Raw genomic sequence first — 20,653 nt, forward strand, 5'->3', positions numbered from 1 at the left:
GTGCAGCAATGGGGTCTTCAAAATAGGCATTGTTAGTAATACATAAGAGATTGCGTAATTTGTACACAGTATGGCAAAAGGAAATAAAACTGTCCTGATCACGATACAGTATAAAACTTTAGTAATGACCATTTGCCAGCAAAGAGCTAGCAGTTTTATCAGTAACTTCACATCTGAATTTACTGTATCAATGACAGGAGTAAGTAAGGGGATTCTATTCAGTGACCTGAGATGAAGACTGGACTCCTTCAGTCCTGTGCCTCTTTGGAGAATCCTGGGGTACCACTGGTCTGACTCTGTGTCAAACAAGCGGTTGCTCATGGAGTCCCGAAAGAGCACATTACCTGCATTGTGAGCAAGTATCAGTTACAGCACTGAGCCCATGTGGCACGATTCCCAGAGGGTGATCTGGCTTGCTAGATCCTTGTTGTTGAGGACCTGCATGGCTGGACCAGTCCAAAGGGATGCCCACTTAACAACTGGCTGCAGCAAGTAGATGGTAATTTCCGTAGGGTGTGACTGGACTTGCATGTCTGTCTGGGGGTTGCCAACCGGGATTCCAAGCTGTTTCATCATATGGTGGGTGAGGCAATGTGTTGTACCATTGCATGCTCCCCAACCTGACTTGACCTGACCTGGAGCAAGAAATGAAAACATTTGGTTTGAGTTCTTACCATGTTTTAATAAAAGAAAGATAGCAGTGGTAAATATAGAGAGGTAAAGCTGTGAAGAAGTTATGGAGGATAACATCTAAAATAAAGGGTGAGTCAGTTGAGGCCAAAAGGCTATTAGTACCTGTGCTTGAGCTCCTTCCTGTCCTGGGAACTTTCCTTTAGAAAAAGATTTGAGAGTGTCTGAAAATTAATTGACAGTAATAGGAGATTCCAGAAGCAAAAGATAAACCTGAGTAAATATACAGTAGGTAAAGCCAACAAAAAATTAAAGTGCATCTGAAGATGAGGTACGATCATCCGAGAAAATTAATTAGAGACGTCCATTAAATGATTATTAATTTCAAGAATAATTAATACGGTAGGTCTGTATTTTGATTTGATAGCTGAAATAGTGGAGATAAAATTACATTTGAGCTAAAGGTTTTCTTGTCTGCGCTCGATGAGTATAAGATCCCACCCTAGTACAATGTATCTGAAATTCAGCCTTACGTAAAAGAAGCCCATTGAGTTTTGCCCTGGTCTGAGAAATGTGAGCTTCATGTGTGGGGTCTGACATGGTGGACTTTATGGATTACACATTTTTAGTTGTATATTGCGATTTGTAATACTTTTTCCCATAATGAAGGGCAGGTTAGAAGCAAGAAAAACAGAAAAATCATGAATAAACCATTTAACAGACCTTCAGACAAAACTAAGTTAACATTCCACTATGAAATCACCCAATGTAGTGATTAGCAGGTCTTTAATGTGCTGTTTTGTAAGAGTGAGAACACCATTGTGGGGCCTTCAAGGCTAAAAGAGGTAAATGAAGTTGAAGATGTGCTTGTCTGTGATCTGATAATGAGAAGGATGACATGAAAGTAATTAATGCATAAGAGTGTAACAGATTTAGTTAAGAAAGTATAATCAATGCTACATGCAGATTTGTAGCGAAAGGGGAAGAAGGAAAATTCTTTTGTGTAAGGGTTTAAAAGGTGAAAGAAATTTAGCAAGTTTGCTGCATCAGGAGTGTGTGGCCTGAGCTCACCTTGATGCAACATTGTCTGGAATAAGTGAGCTATGGTACATGATCAAAGCTTTGTGTCATAATTCCCAGTGAGAAATGATACTGGGGAAATATGTTAAAATGTCTATTTCTTGATTGTTGACAAAAGCCTTCTTTGAAATATTTCTGAAAATCAAAGTGTATCTGAGAACTGGAGTTAGTGAAATAACTAATAATATCAGAGCAGATTTAAGACATAAATTTGCCTTAGTGCCAAAACTGTGCGGTAATTCAAACTTTTTCTTAATCGTCAAAGTCTGCATAAAGAAGCTTAACTGAAAAATAATCCTATTTAGAATTTAAAGGCTCCACTTTTATTAGCATAAAATAATATAATGCAGTAATAGATTTCTTTATGATTTAAACAAAAGTTTTGATGCTAAATCCTTTAGATCAAGAAAGCAGTTGCTGACTGTCCTTTTCAGTTTTTGTGTTCAAATTTGTGCCAACCTCCCTTTTTAATAGTAATTATTTACTAGATTAAAAACTGACAATATACTGAATGTGCCACATAACTTGTGTTAATCTGTGCCTAAATTAATTTAATTCAGATGCTTATTAAAATTCTACTGCCTAGTACATTCATTTGCCGTTGACATGTATAATGTAAAGGCCAATCTGTTCTAGTGCCATGGCCAGAAGTAGTTCTGATAGCAATGTGTACAAGGCATGAACCAATCCAGTCTATCACAGGACATACAGTAATTCATGAACAGACGCATATCCTGTTTCACTGAGCATGTTTAGAATTGCTAGTCTATGTATATCTTTGGGATGTGGTAGAAACTGGAGAAAAACATGTAAAGCTCACAATGGCAGTGAACAGGTTGGGATTTGGAGCTGCAATGCCACTTCACTAGCCTCTCACAGTATAAAATGGCATGTGATATGAACATAATAAAGAAAGGAAGAGCAGTAATAAAAAGAAAACAAAGTAATAATTACATGAAGAGCTTAAAATATCAGAAAAGAGATGAGAGAAGGAAAAGGGCCAGAGAAATTGTAAAATAGCTGAGTCGAGTCACAGGAAGCCACCTTGCATCTCCTTCTAATATTTTGCTACACCTACCACATGCATAGCTTAAACTGTTTTGAAAAAGCAGTTTGTGATAATGAATTGTGAAATACTAGTTGTGCTACCCATGTAAGACAGATTGAAATCTAAGTAATCAACGTTGAGCTCATAATTAATGTTTGCAGCGCACCAGGCAATGTTATATATGTTTTATGCCTTTTGGTATGGCATTTGTAAAAGACGTTTTAATGTTTGTGAAGTACCATCTGTTGAAATACCAACTGCAATGCATTTTATTACTAAAAATGTTTGTGATGCACAATCTTTTGGAATGATGGAGACATAGCAATAGGACAGACACACACACAGACAGACACTTATCCTTTTAATAAGGTGGATGTGCTATGTAAAATAAAAAATGACTAATAATTGAAAAAATGTTTTCATCAAATTCCTAAAAACTATCTAGTCATCTTCTGATAGGTTCAGTCTGGTTTCTGGGTGTGGGTGAAAGAACCAGAGCTACAGCTGCCTCTAACCCATACAAAACAGGTATCTATTTAAACAGAATCTCATTACTACTGGGCATATAAATCCACAGCAAGGCAAATTTACATCAGATCACATAACTTTGGATTGTGGGAGGAAACCCAGTGAATTTTGTTTAGTACATGAAAATTCCACACAGATTCTAGCCCATCGCAGATCTCTGTGAGATGTGATAGTACGTCTGATCTTACCCAGTATAGCTAGCACAGTGTTGTCTTTGAGCACCTCCATAGAGCCTGAGCAGACAAAGTAGATTGCTTGAAGAGCATCTCCTTGCCGGATGAGGTATTCTCCAGGAGCGCAGAATGAAGTCTTGATACTAAGGGACAAGGAACGGAGGCAGCCTCGACTCGCAGATTCAAACAGGGGCAGCTGCAGCAGCTCTTTGTTGAGGTGCATAGCAATGTCGGCACGAAGCTCATCCGGAAAGTCCTTCAACAGCTGATTAAAGAAAAAAGGGCAAATTTCATCATTGTCCTGTTCATTACAACTTGGTCACATTAAATTCAATGAGTTCTTATTTTGTATACTAGTATACCTCTAGACATCAAACATTTCCACTAAAAAGGATCCCTCCGATCAAACCCAAAATACCCACAAATGTTGACAGCAAACATTCTTTTCATATCATTTACACTTGAGCGCAAATGAAGTGGTAACAACCGGAATGGGGTATTGAGAAGTAGAATGATTGCCCACATTTCTATGAAGAAAAAAAATTCTGTTTAGCAAGGTAGAAGAAAAAATGGACGTGGAAGCATTTTTTATTTCGCATCTGTTTTCTCTGGAGGTGCGTGCGTTGTGTTTTGAAAAAAAACATTTATTTAGTTTGTAGCTTTTTTTTTGTCCTCATAAGTCTGGTGTTGCAGTTCCTGAATGGTGCCAAAAATGTGGGATTGATTAACACAGTAGTGTTAAGGGGCTTATTAAGAGCCGGTTTTCACTTGGCCTCTAAGAAGGGAAAGGCAATGAATTCTAGTAGAAAACACTTGAACCGCACTTAAATTTTGTCACAGTTTTGTGGAACGTACCCCAGCAAAGCAGGCAGAAATGGAGGTATTTTAGGGTATTAAAATGGTTAGAATCACCAGGCTGATGGTGTCTAATGAGAAAGACGGCGAGCCGGAAGATTTAGCAACAAATGGATTTAGGAGGGCAGCCAGTTATGGAACACCCTTGGGAAATTTATATATTTTTATTAAATTTGACAGATGATTTACTCCAAAGTGACTTATTGTTTATATCACGAGGGAATATTATTATTTTCTGTTTATTTATTTCAATTGGAGCTGGGGCAGGAGAAAAAGTGAGTCAGTGAAGGATGCTCATTTTTTAATATTAGCCTCTGACCTTCTCTGTTTCAACCTTGCGTATTGAGAACTGCAAGTTTATTAAATTGATTTTATTAAGAAGTCAGTTTTTGCAGTTAAAGAAATGTAACTTTTTCTGATCTCGATATTTATTTTACAAAAATTTCAATGACCAGAGTGAATCTCACTCTCTCAACAGCTAGAGGTGCCAATAGTGGCAAGTTAACTACTCCATTATTAACAACAATTTTATTTGCATTTCACTGTTAATTAAGTGCCATGCAAGAAGAAATGAACTAAATAAAAGAAAAACAACAGTATTAAGCTAACGTCTTAGGCCATTTAAAAAAAAAAACTTTTTTCAACATTAGTTTTCTTGGCAATATGTGTTTACTTGCTTGTGCAAACACTGTTTAACCTAAGAATAAATACTAAACTCCTTTGACAAAATGTAAAGTAACCACAACCTATTAATATCTATATATATAATTCACTAAGGGCACGCAAGACAGTGAGCGCAAGCAAGACAGTGAGCGCACGCAAGACAGAGAGCCACACCCGCCAACTCTAAGACCATGAGATATGCTCAACAGAGCCCCGCCCACTAATTCTAACTAAGGGCAAGCAAGACAGAGAGCCTCGCCTGCCAACTCACACAGCCCCGCCCACCAACTCTAAGACCATGGGATATGCACGACAGAGCCCCGCCTGCCATCTCTAATCCTACTTCCGCGTCCACTGTCGCTCTCGATCAAACAGCAATAATTAGCAAACAAACAAAGATAATTGGCAGTAACAATGCAAAATTCACAATTGGTATGCCAGTTTGAAAAGATAAGTTTTGAGGGTAGTTTTAAAATGTGTTATTGAATCGAGCTGATGTATATGAGAGAGAAGAGAATTCCCAAGTTGAGGAGCACTATGACAGACGCTTGAGCTCCCATAGCACAGAGTTTGATGTGTGGTACAGAAAGTACAGCTGCAGATGAGAATCAGAGTGAGTGAGACGAGTGTCAGCCTGTAGGAAATCAGAGAGGTTGTGGAGAGCTTTAAATGTTCAGAGTGGTATTTAGTATTGTATTCTGTAGTTAACAGGAAGACAATAGGTGTAGTATGTTCAGTGGATTTTGAACAGCAAGTTATTATCCTGGCAGGAGAATTTTGAATAAATTGTAAGCGATGGATACGTTTTTGTGGGATGACAGATAGAATACCATTACAGTAATCTATACGTGAGGTGACTCGGGCATTAACCAATACTTTAGTACTGTTGCGTAAGAACAGGACGAAGTCTAGAAATGTTTTGGAGATGAAAAAAAGCAGTCCGAGAAATGTTACTTATACGGGAGAAACTATTTAATAATAATAATAATAATTATTATTATTATTATTTAATAATTGCCATTATTAGTGTATAAATGGATATAAATAATTGCATGTAAACGATTTGCTAAAATCTGTTGTATGTAAACAATACTGTTTAAAACGTTATTGTTTTTTCATCAGAAAACTTGGTTTCCACGTCTACCTGTATTAGTTTAAATGGCACTTTTACCACTCGCAATAGGGAAGATGCGCTGACTTATCGTGTCGACTGGGCAACACAGTGAATGCGGCGTCTATATACTGTATATATGTCTATGTTTTCCGTAGCCTGCTACAGGAAGGTACTTTCTCGGCCATTGGCATTGGTTTTGCTCCTTGCTATATTCATTATACTGCGACGTGGTTTCCTAAGCCTTTGTTATACTGAATTCCTTTCTCACCGTTTTCCGTTCCTATTCTTACACCACCGTATGCTACGGCGGACTTTGGCTAGTCTTGTTTAAAATAATCTGGGCTGGGTTCCTAAACCTAACCTCAAGGTACCTCAGCGGCATACCTGATTTCATTTAATGAAGTAGCGAGTAATGGTGGGTCGCAGTCAAGTCAGGTTCTGAAACAAACATGACTGTAATAAGGCAGATTCTGAAATTCAAAGAGAAGTAAAATATGCACTGTTGTCAGTTGGTGAGACTGCAGTCAGGGAGTGCAAATAAGACATTGAACTGTCACGGCATTGACTGATGAAGAGCCATTGCAGTACTGAATTCACACATAGGGAGTTACTTTTAATGTAAGGTTGAGCCCTCCACTTTAAATAATCCTCCAAAGTACAGCTATTGATAAAGAAATTGATTAGCTGAATGTTGTTGGCCCAGACTAAGGCAAACAGGTCAAGATTAACTTCAAAACACAGAACTTAAAATATATTCAGCCATGTGAGTTATAAGTAAATGCCAAAGATTTCATGTCTTAGTCAGTAAAGACAGACAGAAAAGGAAGTAAAACACAGTTATGAAATCTAAATTATTTAGGCAGAAAAAAATAAGAATAACATTATATATGAGTGCTAGGAGAAACCTGCACTAAAGCACTGGCCAGTTTTAATGCACTTTTTAATATAAAGGTATAGGGTTCAGTAGGTGGGTGGAACTATGGTGTAATAGGTGATAAACATTTAAGTTTTTTTTACTTATTTAATAAGTCTCACATAATTTAACTTGTGTTTTTTTATTCAAGGGTAATTTAGATAAAAATTACCTTTTCAGTGATTAAACTGTGTGACAGGGACTATAACTATATTACACTTCTCATAAGGGAAAACTAGCATTACTTATGATTGTGTGTATTTAAACAAGAGTTTAGCAAAAGGTTTTTAAAAACGCTGATACAGGCATACGGCAACATGTAGTGAGGGGGACGTGAGCAGCTGCAAAGGCTAAACTGTGAATGAAGACAAGTGTTTGAAAGGCTAGCAAGAGACGTTTTAGTGGGCCAAGGCTGAGACCAGTTTAGGAAGGAGGGTCTTTAGATCTGTCCTTTTTTTAAACCATCAGCTAAACAAATTGATGGGGATAACAATGTGTTTAAACAGTGTTGAATTCTGGGATGCAAAATATATTAGAACTCTGGGAAAATATGCAATTGTAAAGAAAATGTTAAAAAGAAGTGTCACAATCTATTAGAATTAGAATGTCTATGTTTACACCCAGATAAACGGTTTGGTGGCAACTGGGTGACAGACAACTCGGCAAAAAGACAACTTGGTGAAAGACAATTCGATGAAAACACAAGTTGGCGAACGACAACTCGGCGAAAGACAATTCAGCGAACAAAACAACTTGGTGACATACAACTCGGCAACATTCTTTACCAATTAGGTAATAGTTAGGTTCAAAGAGATTTTTTAATTATATTTAAATGACAATGTGAATTAAAATGTTGAAAATAAATTTATATAATTGACGAACAAACTTTATTCTGCAGATGGAACAAACAAAATTGCTAATTATTTAAATAAATTGTATTGATTTTAATCATATGAAATGTCATTTAGAATACAAAAGGTGACCTGCGAGTACGGCTTAACGTATTGGGACTCTCATAAAACAGGTGATTCTGTGGATTTTCTAGCGCCCTACGTTGTCATTTAAATATCGTTAAAAAATCTCTTTGAACCTAACTATTACCTAACTGGTAAAGGATGTCGCTGAGTTGTCTTTTTGCCGAGTTGTCTGTCGCCCAGTTGTCTTTTCGTTGAGTTGTCTGTTGCCCAGTTGCCCCTGAACGCATATAAACTAATAAATGTGTATATGCTTGTAAAAAGATGTAAATCTGTGGCTTTTGAGGACTTTTGCTGTTTAACTTGTATCTCATAATTACCTTAAAATAATTTCAGATTGAAACCTAGCAACATCAAGGTAAATCCTCAGTTGTCCACTTTTCTTTACTGATATTGCTTATGTTATGAAACCACGGTGTAAAAGTGTATTCTAAGAGTGTACTTTATTGATTTTTTAAAAGTCTATCTACTGGTTATTGATATTTGCTGCTATTGCACTAATATTTCACATGTAATCAATAAACTATCTAGCCATATATTACAAACTTATCATGTGAAGCAATACTGTAACTATGATCACTTATCTATTACTGCTTGTTTTATAACACAAATTCAGAAAGAGGACTTGTCACAACAAAAATAATTATTTAAATAGTTTTCAAACTGGTTTTGTAGTAATATACCCTACTTTTACATTTACATTAAATTTACTTATTTGACTGACATCTCTATCCAAGGGGACTTACAGCATTTGGGATAAAATTGGTTACATTTCAATTTTTATTTCCCCATTTGGTGAAATGAGTTGCTCACACAGTGCCAGGGTGTGAAGTCCTGCCTGCCACAGTATATGTACAGTTCAAGTGGAGACATACAGTAATTATCAAAACCACAGCTAATACAAGTGAATGTTGAATCAAAATAATTAAACTTTCACTTTGACATTAGAAGCACAGGTTTGCCTCATAAATTCCACTTATTTGAAAGCAGAATTGGCTTCATGGCTGGCATCACTACTGAATGTCTATGCCAGCAGGACAGGCTCTCATGGTGTCATTAAAGCACAATTAAGTTCTTCAAAAAACACAATAAAGGAAATCCTCATCCAAGAGGAACGCATAATAGGAAGCACACTGTACATTAGATTGTTAAAGGATACTATCAGGAACTGAAGATCTTCTGTTACTTTTTCTTTTTTTATGTCAATAACTTAACAGAATAATGGTTTTAGAGAAATATACCAGTAAATATCATTCACAGAAGTACGAGACGGTATCAACACAAAATGCTCAACTATGAGCAATCAATCACAGCTTATTCTATGTATTGTCTATTATTTTATGTCCTTCTTCTTCATGAAGAAAGCTTATTTATATCAAAAATTGACATTTCAAAAAGTCAATATGCAGCTATACCATTAATTAACACTGGCAAAAAAATTTAAAAAATAATAAATGTGGTTGCCTTCTTAACTGTTACAGTTTCACTGGCTAAGTGTTGACCATACGTTCTTAGTCTGTATAAAATAGAAATCTGAAATGTACAACTTTGCCATATACTGTATACAAAAAAGATATAACAAACTTACATTTTTTAACAAATATATGCATTCTTATTGCTCCAGAATAGTCTGCACATAGATATTAGAGGTGTCTGGTAATAGGCCCCTACCAACCAGCCAAACTGGCAGATAGACTGATAGGCCTCATTGCACTAAAAGGGAGTGGTGGGAGGTGGCACAGCCAAACAAGCACTGGGCAGCTCCTTTCAGGGGAATCATTGCTCTGCAGAAGGTGTGGAGTGAACTTCAGTTGTCCTCCCAGAGTGTCTCTTTTCAGTGGGCTTCCTCTAGCCACACTAGATTCTTCCTGACAGTTATGGTATGAGATCCTTCCCAGGCCCTATGTAGTGTTGTAACAGCATTCTTTTTTCTGCATGATTAGGCCCTTCCTGGTTTGTCCAATGTGCCTTCTTCATCTTGTGTTTGTGAGTGTGACGGACAAGCAAGTGTAATCATTTCAATACCTGGCATGTTGATTTGTGTATGCCATGGGTCAACTATATATCGACACAAAGTTATATTAGTGCATTGTTTAATGCAATGCTATTAAAAATTTCCTCTGGTCTGTGATTTGCAATTCTACTAAATTCAGCTAAGTACATTTTTAAGATAAGAAAGCTAGGTATCTCTAAAGTCATGTGTAAATGAAGACTGACATAGACAGGATACCAGTCCATCACAGGGGACATTCCCGCACACCCTCCTCACACTCACTCATAACAGACCAGTTTAAAGTTGCAAAACCATTTAATGTGCAGGAGAAAACCCAGAAAACACAGGGGAAATGTACAAAATGGTAGACTTAGAGGCTGTTGAAATGTAACCTTTGAGCACAGAACTATTTTAGAACACACTAATACTGTTTCTGTCATCTTGAATTTTAAATAGTATTGTTTTGTAAATTGCTGGCATGAAGGTATTAACATAAACATTAAATACTGAGTTGATACCTTTTCAATTTAATCTGTTACCAAAAACAAGCTCTGACATAAATTATGATGCACAGTTGTTTAAAATCTTCTCTATATAGACTTGAAAGGCTCTACGTTTAAGAAAGAGTGACGAAAAACTTTCTAAAAGTCTAGACACTTTATTGTACCACATCTTATTAGAAGTCTTTTGACATGAAAAAAACAATGCATCTCAACGCTGTAATATAACAGTATGTGGTTTACTTAAGGCCCTGTTGCTTTCTGAGGACTTACATGGCTGTAATGATATACATGTTACTGCACTGGAGATGTGATCTGTTGGTAAAAGCTGTGATTCTACTTCATTTACAGGAGGACATTATTGTTATTTTGCAGATGAATGCTAGAAGAAGATCTAAATGCGTGGTATGTAGGAGTTACATTCAATGGCTAACTGTTGATTGGGAGAGTGTTTAAAATTGAACTATATTGTTCTCCAGAAGAGAAAGATTACAGAGTGTTAATTGTTCACTTAATTTCTGTTCTGGCATATAACTGCATTCATTTCTGTGCAACTTGAATTAACTGATAATTAACCAAAGATAGATCTGGAATCTGTAAAAGTGAAATAAATAAAAAGCAAAAACATTTTGGTCTCACACTTGTGTGACTATGTACCAGAGACAGACTATAGATGTCCAATGTTTTTCATGTTGTGTGGCAAAGTATATAAGACATCATCAACTGAGGAAAAACGTGCATGCAAATCATTAGGTACTGTTCAGAAGCACTGAATGTATAGTCACACATACACACACAGCACATGTATATTTGGCATTAATTAACCATTAATACATTTTTTTGGGATGTGGGAAAAACTGGAGTACCTGAAGGAAACATAAACATGGGGGAATGTACATCCTCTACACAGGCAGATCAGGCTATGAAACTCATTCTTTTCCTTGGAGACTCCAGGACTGCTAGTAACTGCACAATCAAATCACCCACAAAACAGTGTACTGAGAAGCTCTTTCAAGCAAAATCCCCTGTACCCACTTCCACAAACTGCACTGACCCCTATTTGCTCTTAAAATGCCCTAAAAGGCAATGATGTACAGATACACCATGGCTTTCAAATGTAACACAATGTATCTTAAGAGATACAATGTGTGCCATTAAACCAAGAGTATTCCATCATTGACAAGTGCCAGAATGGATCCATGGCCTAACAGAGTTTTCCTCCTAACCTGATTTTCCCATCTGCAGGCCCTGGGAGATTCTCCAGACCAGGCCGTGTTATCGCCAGTTCTTCACTTTCTGGGATTTGCGATTACAACATTAATAAAGTTTGTTTTTGAGTGGCCTCAGGGAAGACACATTGCAACATGCTTTGAGAGCAAGCCATTCAGTCTCTTATTTACCAAGCAAATCCAAAATAATTTAAGCCAAAATTTGATAGTTGCTAATATATGAATTTCAAGCATATTATAAAAAAGTGGTTTTGTTTATTTATAACTCTGTATTTGAAGAAATGTAGTCTTCGACAGTTTACATTGCATAATGTCATATCCAATTTCATATCCATCTAAAACACAATCTTATGCTTCTCTAGCACTTTGAAATATTGGCAAACTACAATAGGGGCTATTTTAAGTTTTCAAAGATACTGTATGTGGTGTTCAGATCATCCATTACTTCTACTCGTGTTTTATTAAGCACTGTGTTTATTAAGTGTTTTATCAAGTAGCGCATGCTGTTATTATCTTGTGCCCTGCCGGAGGCCAATGGAGAGAACAGTGTTGCATGAAGGTATTAATATAAACATTAAATACTGTCTTGATACCTTTTTGGTTGAATCTGTTACCAAAAGCAAGCTCTGACATAAATTATGGCACCCATTTGTTTAAAACCTTTTCTATACAGACTTGACGTTTTCTGTTTTTTTCAGTAAACACACTCTTGTCTTCCTGATATCAGTTTTACATTTAACCACAGAACAATCGCCTCACTCTTTTCCTTTCATGGTATGTAGTTGGAGAGGTAATATTTGACACTAAAGATGTCTCACGTAAGGGTTTTAAAATCAATTTTCTTTCTTAGTGTGTATATACACTCCAGTTTCTGTATTTCACCTTGCCTGAAGAAGGGGCCCTAAAAGACTGCATACAGTATTCTACTCAGCCAATAAAAAGTGTCATTTTTGCTTCACTGTTCATTGTCTCTACTGCACAAGTACAGTACTAGCCTTTTATGTAATACACAACTTCAATCCACTGCCCTCAAGTTGAGTAACCCCATCCAAAAGTAATGAATTTTCGCACCTCATTGACGTCAATGCCATTGTTGACCGACCAGGTGGTTTGGAAACACTCCAACATGCGCTGCTTTAGCTGCTTTGGGATACGGTGCACACGGATGAAGTCTTTCAGGTCTTTGGTCCGAGTGTGATATAAGGAACGACGTGAGTACATGCGCTGGATGATTGCTGTCACATTACCAAAAACAACTGCATGCATGAGAGCTAAAGAGAAGAAAGAAGAACAGCATTCAGTTGACAGTTCCATTTGCAAGTTTGTGTGCAATTGAAGTAATATGATCTTATTCCTTAAAAATACACATAGGCAATGATAGGAGCAGAAACTATTGACATTAAAATATTGTTGTACTATTCTCATTGAAAGGTTTTATTATTCAAGAGAACAGCAGCTGATTCCTGGAAACCAACACATTTACTGCAAAGTACATTCTTCTTTTATAACCGAATGCACAAATCATAATTCTAAATGAAAAAATAAACAGATTACATCAAACTGCTTTATTAGAACATAAGAAAAATGTTGACAAGAATAAGACTTTTAGCTCAGCCTAGCTTGTCATACTCAATATTTAGGTTATGCCTAAACCTGCTGACATCCATTGTGATTTGTTAACACATATTTTTAAACACTAATTAAAAACAGTCACTCAGTGGATTTTGCACAATCTCCCTTTTCCCTAATTGCTGCTCTACAGATCCTTTGCTCTTCTTCCACATCCCCAAGATTGAAATGTTGATATGGCTGCTTTAGCGTTGCATTAGTGACTTTCTGAGTGTGTGTGTGTGTGTGTGTAACTGATGGCTTGTCCCTGGCTGCTTCATGCCTTGTTGCTTCCAGCGTATACTCCAGCTTCCCTCAATCTTGATAAAATAAAGTGAATGACTGGATAAATAAAGAATTCATAAATTTGTGTTTGGTTCAAGATACGATCAATATTTTGGACATATGTACCATTTATACTGTACCTTTCACGTGTTGAACAAAATATGAATGAAACAGAAAAAAGAAATGGATATCTTTTGTAGATACATTGAAGGGAAGAGCTGCAGTACATATATGTTTATCAACAGACCCTCATATCAAAGAAGCTATAACTGCACCCACTTCTATAATTTCAGATAAGCTCGGTTTCAACAGTTTGATTGGATAAAATGAAATTAAAGTGTTATTTTTGGGGAGGGGGAGCACAAGTGAGTAGTTAATCATTATTGGAAATTGAAGTCACATGATATGGCCTTTCTTTACTATTTATGGTAGGGATTTGTTATGTTTCCTAAGGACTAATAATGTGTTGAAATTTAGACATAAGTTAGATAAGAACTAATGTTATTCATTACATATGTAAACTGTAGTGATTTTATAATTCTTTGTTTTCTCCTCTGTATTGCTTGAGGAGGGATCCATAGGAAAAATCATTTGGGCATATGGTGTAAATGCAGAATCCAAATTTCAGATAGATAGATAGATAGATAGATAGATATCACTAGTTTCTAAGAGTATAAAAACTTCATCTAAAGTTTTAAAGATGATTTCTGCCTACTGTATAACTCCCTCCAGTGTTACACACGCCTGGATGGTTATTGTACCATTTCACTTCAACTGCCAAATATGTTTATAGTTTTAAGGGCTATCTACAATCAATAAACTAATTACAGCTGAACTATCTAAGCCAAACAAACATGTCTTTCTTGATCTCGCCCGCGTGACCTTCTTGAGCCTGTGGCTCCTGCTCCTTGACTTCGATTGCCTCTGCCTTTGACAAGGCTACAACACTGAGTCAAGATGGAACTCCACTATAGATTCTTTTTCCACGTTCACCCCTTGTCTAAGCCATTGGTTCTCAAGCTCAGACCTGAGGACCTACTATGGCTTCAAGTTTTCATCCAAACCAACTTCTGCTTTTACTTGGCCTCCCGTCTTAATTGAGCAAGTTATCATTCCCACTTTCTATTTTTTGGTATCAGTCCAGAAATTACAAAGATTGGTTTAATAATTTGTATTGAAATGTTTCAACGATTAATGTATATTACACAGAAATAATTGATTGTTTATTCAACTTGGTTTTTAAAGCTTTTCATCTTCATGATTTTCATTCTGCCTTTCCAGGTTTTCCAGTTATTTAAGCTGAGATTTACTAGTGAAAGCTCCACTGAGTATGACTTTGAGTGAAACCACTAAACCATAAGATGACTTGGACTTGAGAACCATTGTTTGAAGCTATTGAACTTGCTTTAAAGATGTGGCCTGCCCCACTTAATTTAAGTTAAATGTTTTTCTGCAGGTCTGTGAGTGTTTGGTTAATGTTTTTGTTTGTATGATGCCTTGAAAATTAAAAATCACCTTCTACTGAGATCCCAGTTTATTGTAAAGTCTAATGCATACTTATGTCTTTTGAGTCATTTTGAAATGTCTCCTAATGGTCCCTTTCCATTCTATTACTATAAAAAAACTTTTTTTGGAGTTATCATTTTAGTAGAAAATAGCTGCGCTGAAAAAAATGTAAATGAAGAAGAATGTGTGTAAAGATTAGCCTGCCAGGGACACAAGCAGCTGTCACCTCTGAGTCACTTTACTAGAACACAGCCTGGGTGTGCACAGAATTGTGTTCTTTGCATTTTGACACGTACATTTCTTCTGTAGGACACTCCAATATGTCTACCAACTGTCAGCAAGGTCACAGGTCCATTCTGATATCAACTACATTGAAGTGGAGATGTCAGATTGAAGGATAAGTCAGAAGCCGATTACTTGCAGTCACATATTCTGTTCACCCCACTTTTTGTACAGAACCATTGGTAGCATTTTAAAATTTGATACTATGTACGTGTGAAAAAAAATGTGAACTTGTTTTGGAGGTGACACTGATGAACACTAAAACCAAAGTAATTAAGCTGCAATGAATGAAACACTTAAATAAATTATTACATTATATTAATTTGTAATGATATCCATGAAATAAAAGGTGAAAGTCAATCAGTTGTCTGTTATCAGTATACTGAATGCTTCTGTATCAGTCGGGAGGCCAGCTGGTGGGCCAGGAAAACAAGCAGTAATTCTGCAGTAGTTTCATATGAATGACCTTTTAGAGAACCAATCAAGCCCTAGACCAGCATTTCTCAACCTTTAAGTATTTGCGATCTGAGTTTTCATAACAGTTTTAATCGTGCCGCCCTAACGTTTTTTTGAAAGGAGCCCACTAATACCAATTTGTTCTTTTTTAATTAATGATATATCATATATGCATATTTTATTATACCTGCTTAACTTTTATCGACATCTAACTCTATATTTATTTTTGTAGTATCAGAATGTAGTTTAAGTTAATTTGTTTTGGTTTCAATAGATGTATTTTTCATATTTTCGATTCTTGTTTTCTTTTTTCACATCTTCACGTCCCCCTTTTTGTTACAGCCCCTAGCCCCACAGATTGAGAACCACTGCCCTAGACTAAGTGAGTGTAAATAAGAGGGGCTGTCAAATCGCAGACTAGTCAGGTATGATTAACCTTGTGTACATCCTGCCTCTTTCTCTGATTAGTCAGCATGTTTTAGAGATCAGGAATTACTACAAAGCTCATTCACACAGGCGCTGTGTCATTGAAACAGTGTGTCCAGAGCCATTTGCCACCTACGAAGAAGTGCTATTTGATAGTGATGATAATGCTCACAGTTTGTTTAAACTGGATAGTTTGGCGTCAAAAAATAATTGTCTTTTTGGGAGGTTTAAGTTTGGAATTGAATTAATAATTGCCTTTTCATAAGGGTTTAGATATAGTTAAAGTACATTTCTAAAACATTTTATTTGCATTTCCACACCTCTATATGTCTGAATTTTTAGAAACTATATATATATATATTTATATATACACACTGAGGTGGTATCTGAAAGGTTGCCAGTTCGAATCGCATTACTGCCAAAAAAGGGATCCTGCTCCATTGGGCCCTTAATCAAGGCACTTAACCTTCATTTGCTTCAGGGGTGCTGTTCAATGGCTGATCCTGTGATCTGTCCCCCAAGGGTTATGCGAAAAATAACAAATTCCTAATACAAGAAATTGTATAAGGTGAATAAATAAATAACATATATAGGATACTCAGTGCAAAGGTGGGTGAAGGGTAATGACAGACAGTGAGACAAACCAGAAGAGCAGTATGATATGCACAGGAGTTAATCTTTCTGATAAACATATTTAACTAGCCAACCTGCTGCGTAGCATACGCCACATAATCAGGCTGCTTTTTAAATGATTTTTAAGCACAGAGGAAAAAACAAACATTTGAAAAATCCGTAATTTAATAAACCACGAAGAAAAGTAAAAATCCGTAATTTAATAAACCACGAAGAAAAGTAACTTTGCAACAATGCATGCTACGAACCAACATATAATTGTCCGTGACTGAAAACCGGAGGAGCGCCGTCGCACTTTCTCCTTCCAAAGTGAAGGATGGGGTTGAGCGGCGCTCGTTCAGTACGCACTGCCCGCTTATGTGCCCGTCCCCAACTCCCTACCTGAGTCGCTTTCGTCTTTGAACAGTCCACACGCACCTGTGAGTCACGTTGACCGTTAATTTTCCAAACACCGCCTCAGTCGGTTTCCACGTTGATTTTTCATTGTTCTTTGCGGTTCCGGCTGCTTTTTTTTTATATATAATCCACGAAGTCACCCGACCATGGGGGGCTTTACAAAGGGCGGGGACGTAATCAGTGCGAGCGTATGACCCGCACGTACTGGGAATTTCTCGTTCGTGGGGAATAATTGTAAGCCACGGTCTCCATCACGAATGGGGTTCAACGGCTTACCCACGCCGGGTAGACACACGTTGATCCATTCAGTGTAGCGCGCGTGCAGTACCAGACATACAAGTGCATCACAGACCTGTTAATGCTCAATCTGACGTGGCTGAAAGCCACTTGTCCCTCTAAGAATTTGGACGCCGACCGCTGTTGGGTCGTGTTACTATTTAGGAAATAACCAGCCAAATCGCTCTACCAATTAAGAACTGCCATGCACCACCACCCACAGAATCGAGAAAGAGCTATCAATCTGTCAATCCTGTCCGTGTCCGGTTTCCTGTGTTGAGTCAAATGAAGCGAAAGGCTCCACACCTGGTGGTGCCCTTCCATCAATTCCTTTAAGTTTCAGCTTTGTAACCATACTCCCCCCGAACCCAAAGACTTTGGTTACCCGGTTGGCTGCCTGTTGCGGGGCCTGCATTGGTGAAGCAGGTGAGACGGTAATGAAACAGAGGCACAGGGCTTATTGGTTTTTAAAGACTGCTTCCTTCATTGGGTTTTAACCAATGCACGGAACGAACCAACACACAATCGTCCGTCGCGCTCAGGGTGGAACGGGAGGAGAGGAGAAGGACATCCAATCCGCTCCCTCCGTCATGCTAGTCTGCTGATTTCTCGTTCAGTATACACTGCCTGCTCATGTGTCGTCTTTGTACAGTCAAGATGCACCTGTGACTCACGTAGACTTTTCATTGCTCTGTGCTGTTTCGGCTGCCTTTCTATATATAATCCACCAAGACACCTGACCACGGTGGGAGGGGGGTGTGTACAAAGTGCAGGAGTATCTAAGAAGACGCATGTTTGTCGCGGAATGCGAATTGCTGTATGTAGCGTGTAAAACAGTTTCCTATAGTGCACGCGGTCGTGCGTCGTAACCGAAAACTCATTTTTTAAAGACTGCTCACTTCATTGTGTTTTAACCTCAGTTGTAAAGGAACGTTTTAAGGATCCCATGGGATACCCCTCGCAAACAGTTTTACGCCGCATATGGCGATTCACCTCCGAGAAACATGCCTCTATTAACAGTCAACGTGGGTCGGAGCTGCATGTGACCTCTACGACAGACGAATATAAATGACGCCGATTTTTCTGTGTCGTCGCGTCCGAGTTGGTGGGCGTGTCTCTGTGAGTTGACGTCGTATCCAATGGCCTTGGGGTTGGTGGGCGTGGCTCCTTCCTGCGTGCGCCATAGGTGTCTCACTTGTCGGCGGCTTAGTGAATCCACACCCCTTCCGGCGTGCTTTCCATGGTTGTCTTGCCTTAGTGAATTATATATATAGATATTACACCAGCCACCATAAGGTTCTAATGTAGTATTGTACATTATTTGTACATTTTATTGACATTGCTAACACAAATTGTTACATTCAATGAGATCTGCAAATCAAAGGGCCTAGAGCAAATGAAACAGAAAAACTTTGTGGAGGCCCTAACACCTCAGTGGTTTGGTGTGTCTCTGCAGATTCCTCCCATTCAGGCCCACTCTGCTCATGTGGCTGCTGCAGCGTCATCCATTACTGGTCTAAGGGCAAAGACCACATATGGGAGAAGGAAATATGTGAATTGCAGGCAGAAAACTGCTTGGCAGTGGAACTGGATTCTGGACAGTAACTGTTTTGTAGAATGGGACATGTAAATAATTTTCAGATTTTCTGATGCTAGATATAAATGTATACAATGCATTGTGTTTTGAGTGTAGAATGTTGACTCATGTTGAAAAACAGGCCGAAAGCTTGTCTTTCCAATTTCATTTTCCAAAAACTGTTGAACCTGTCAAAATTTGTTTTTTAAAGCTAACCTGTAACCATGGCTCTACTAGTCATTTTAGAGTACAATGCCTGCTGAAAAAAATGATATAACACACTTGGTATAAAATTCCAGTTTCCTGAAATTAGTAGACAGAGTTTAAAAACACTGAAAGGCAGTAAAAAATGGTTTGGACCTTAACGGGTTAAGTAACATTGAAAAGCAATACTTGCAAACAAGAAAAGGCAAAAAAAAACAAAAAGTAATAGAATCTTAAATTTCAGTATTTGTTTTGCTGTGAGATATAAATTAATATGAAAATAAATAGCTGTAGAATAGAATGTACTGTGTTTAAAATTCCTATAAATTTGAAGCACCAATTAGGAGCATTTTAATTCACAGCTGGATTCTGCCATTAAGTGCATTTTTAAAACACACTTCATAACACAGAGACAGTTGCAATGAATGATAGCATTTCTCAGGGACCAAACTTGTTTTACAAACTTTCTCCACCATCTTTCTTGAGCTCATTGTAGGCCACAAGGCCTCTTAAGAGTAAATCTTCAGAAGCCTAACTAATCACACTGACAACAACCCAACTCAAAAATAGAACATGCAAGTAGCAATGAATCAGATGCAGAGGCCTATTTGAAAAGCAGAATGTGCCATATTACAGGATTGCAGCCACACTGGGACAAAATGTCCTCACCTCTGTGATAGACTCTACTATAGCATGAAACCCAGATGAGAATTTCCACAGCCAGTGAAGTTCCTCAAGTTGTCTTGAGTATGGAATATTTTTGTATTTTCTGCTTTTTTTCATACTGAGCCAGCTGTTTTCTCATCAGGTTTTCAGAGCCCATATACTGGGATGGTTGTGCAGTTGAAAGGGATGTGACATTTGCATTTGTGCCACCAGCACCCATTAAAGCATTAATTTAAGGTAATAATTTGAGCTCAGCAGGGTTTTTATTTCAGTGGCAGTGTTATTTAATTTGACTTTCTGTAGTAGGGATGTACAATGTTTCGACACATAAAAAACACAGATAAATCCTATATATTTTATTAATTCTTTTCCCTCTAAAGTGGCATTTACTTTTATAAGTCTATGCTGACAACTCAGACTTTGATAGCTTATTAATAATTGATGTTCACATGTTTCCACATTTTCAGGTTTTGGAGACATGTTCAAGTTCTGTCATTTTTGTTTCACATAACACAAAGTCATTAGCATGAGAAGTGTCTTAGCTGGAATATGTGAGTATTCTGCACCCGACAAGGAATTTATTAATGCATTCCTTATTGCATTACCCTAGAAAGTGGGAGTGTCTGCCAAATATATATA

The 20,653-nt window shown here is 37.5% G+C and overlaps 1 protein-coding gene across 2 annotated transcripts in view; it reads right to left on the bottom strand.

Moving 5' to 3' along the window:
• The window catches only part of kcnh3 (potassium voltage-gated channel, subfamily H (eag-related), member 3), a 605,399-nt gene that overhangs the window by 74,139 nt on the left and 510,607 nt on the right, over window positions 1-20,653 (bottom strand). For both annotated transcript variants that reach the window (XM_039756314.1, XM_039756315.1), the window contains 2 exons: window positions 12,772-12,971; window positions 3,475-3,724 (listed from right to left, as the gene is read on the bottom strand). In XM_039756314.1, the coding sequence (XP_039612248.1) occupies window positions 3,475-3,724; window positions 12,772-12,971 (450 nt within the window). The remainder of the gene's footprint in view (window positions 1-3,474; window positions 3,725-12,771; window positions 12,972-20,653) is intronic.

Source organism: Polypterus senegalus, chromosome 6 (assembly GCF_016835505.1).
Source record: "Polypterus senegalus isolate Bchr_013 chromosome 6, ASM1683550v1, whole genome shotgun sequence".
Lineage (NCBI taxonomy): Eukaryota > Metazoa > Chordata > Cladistia > Polypteriformes > Polypteridae > Polypterus > Polypterus senegalus.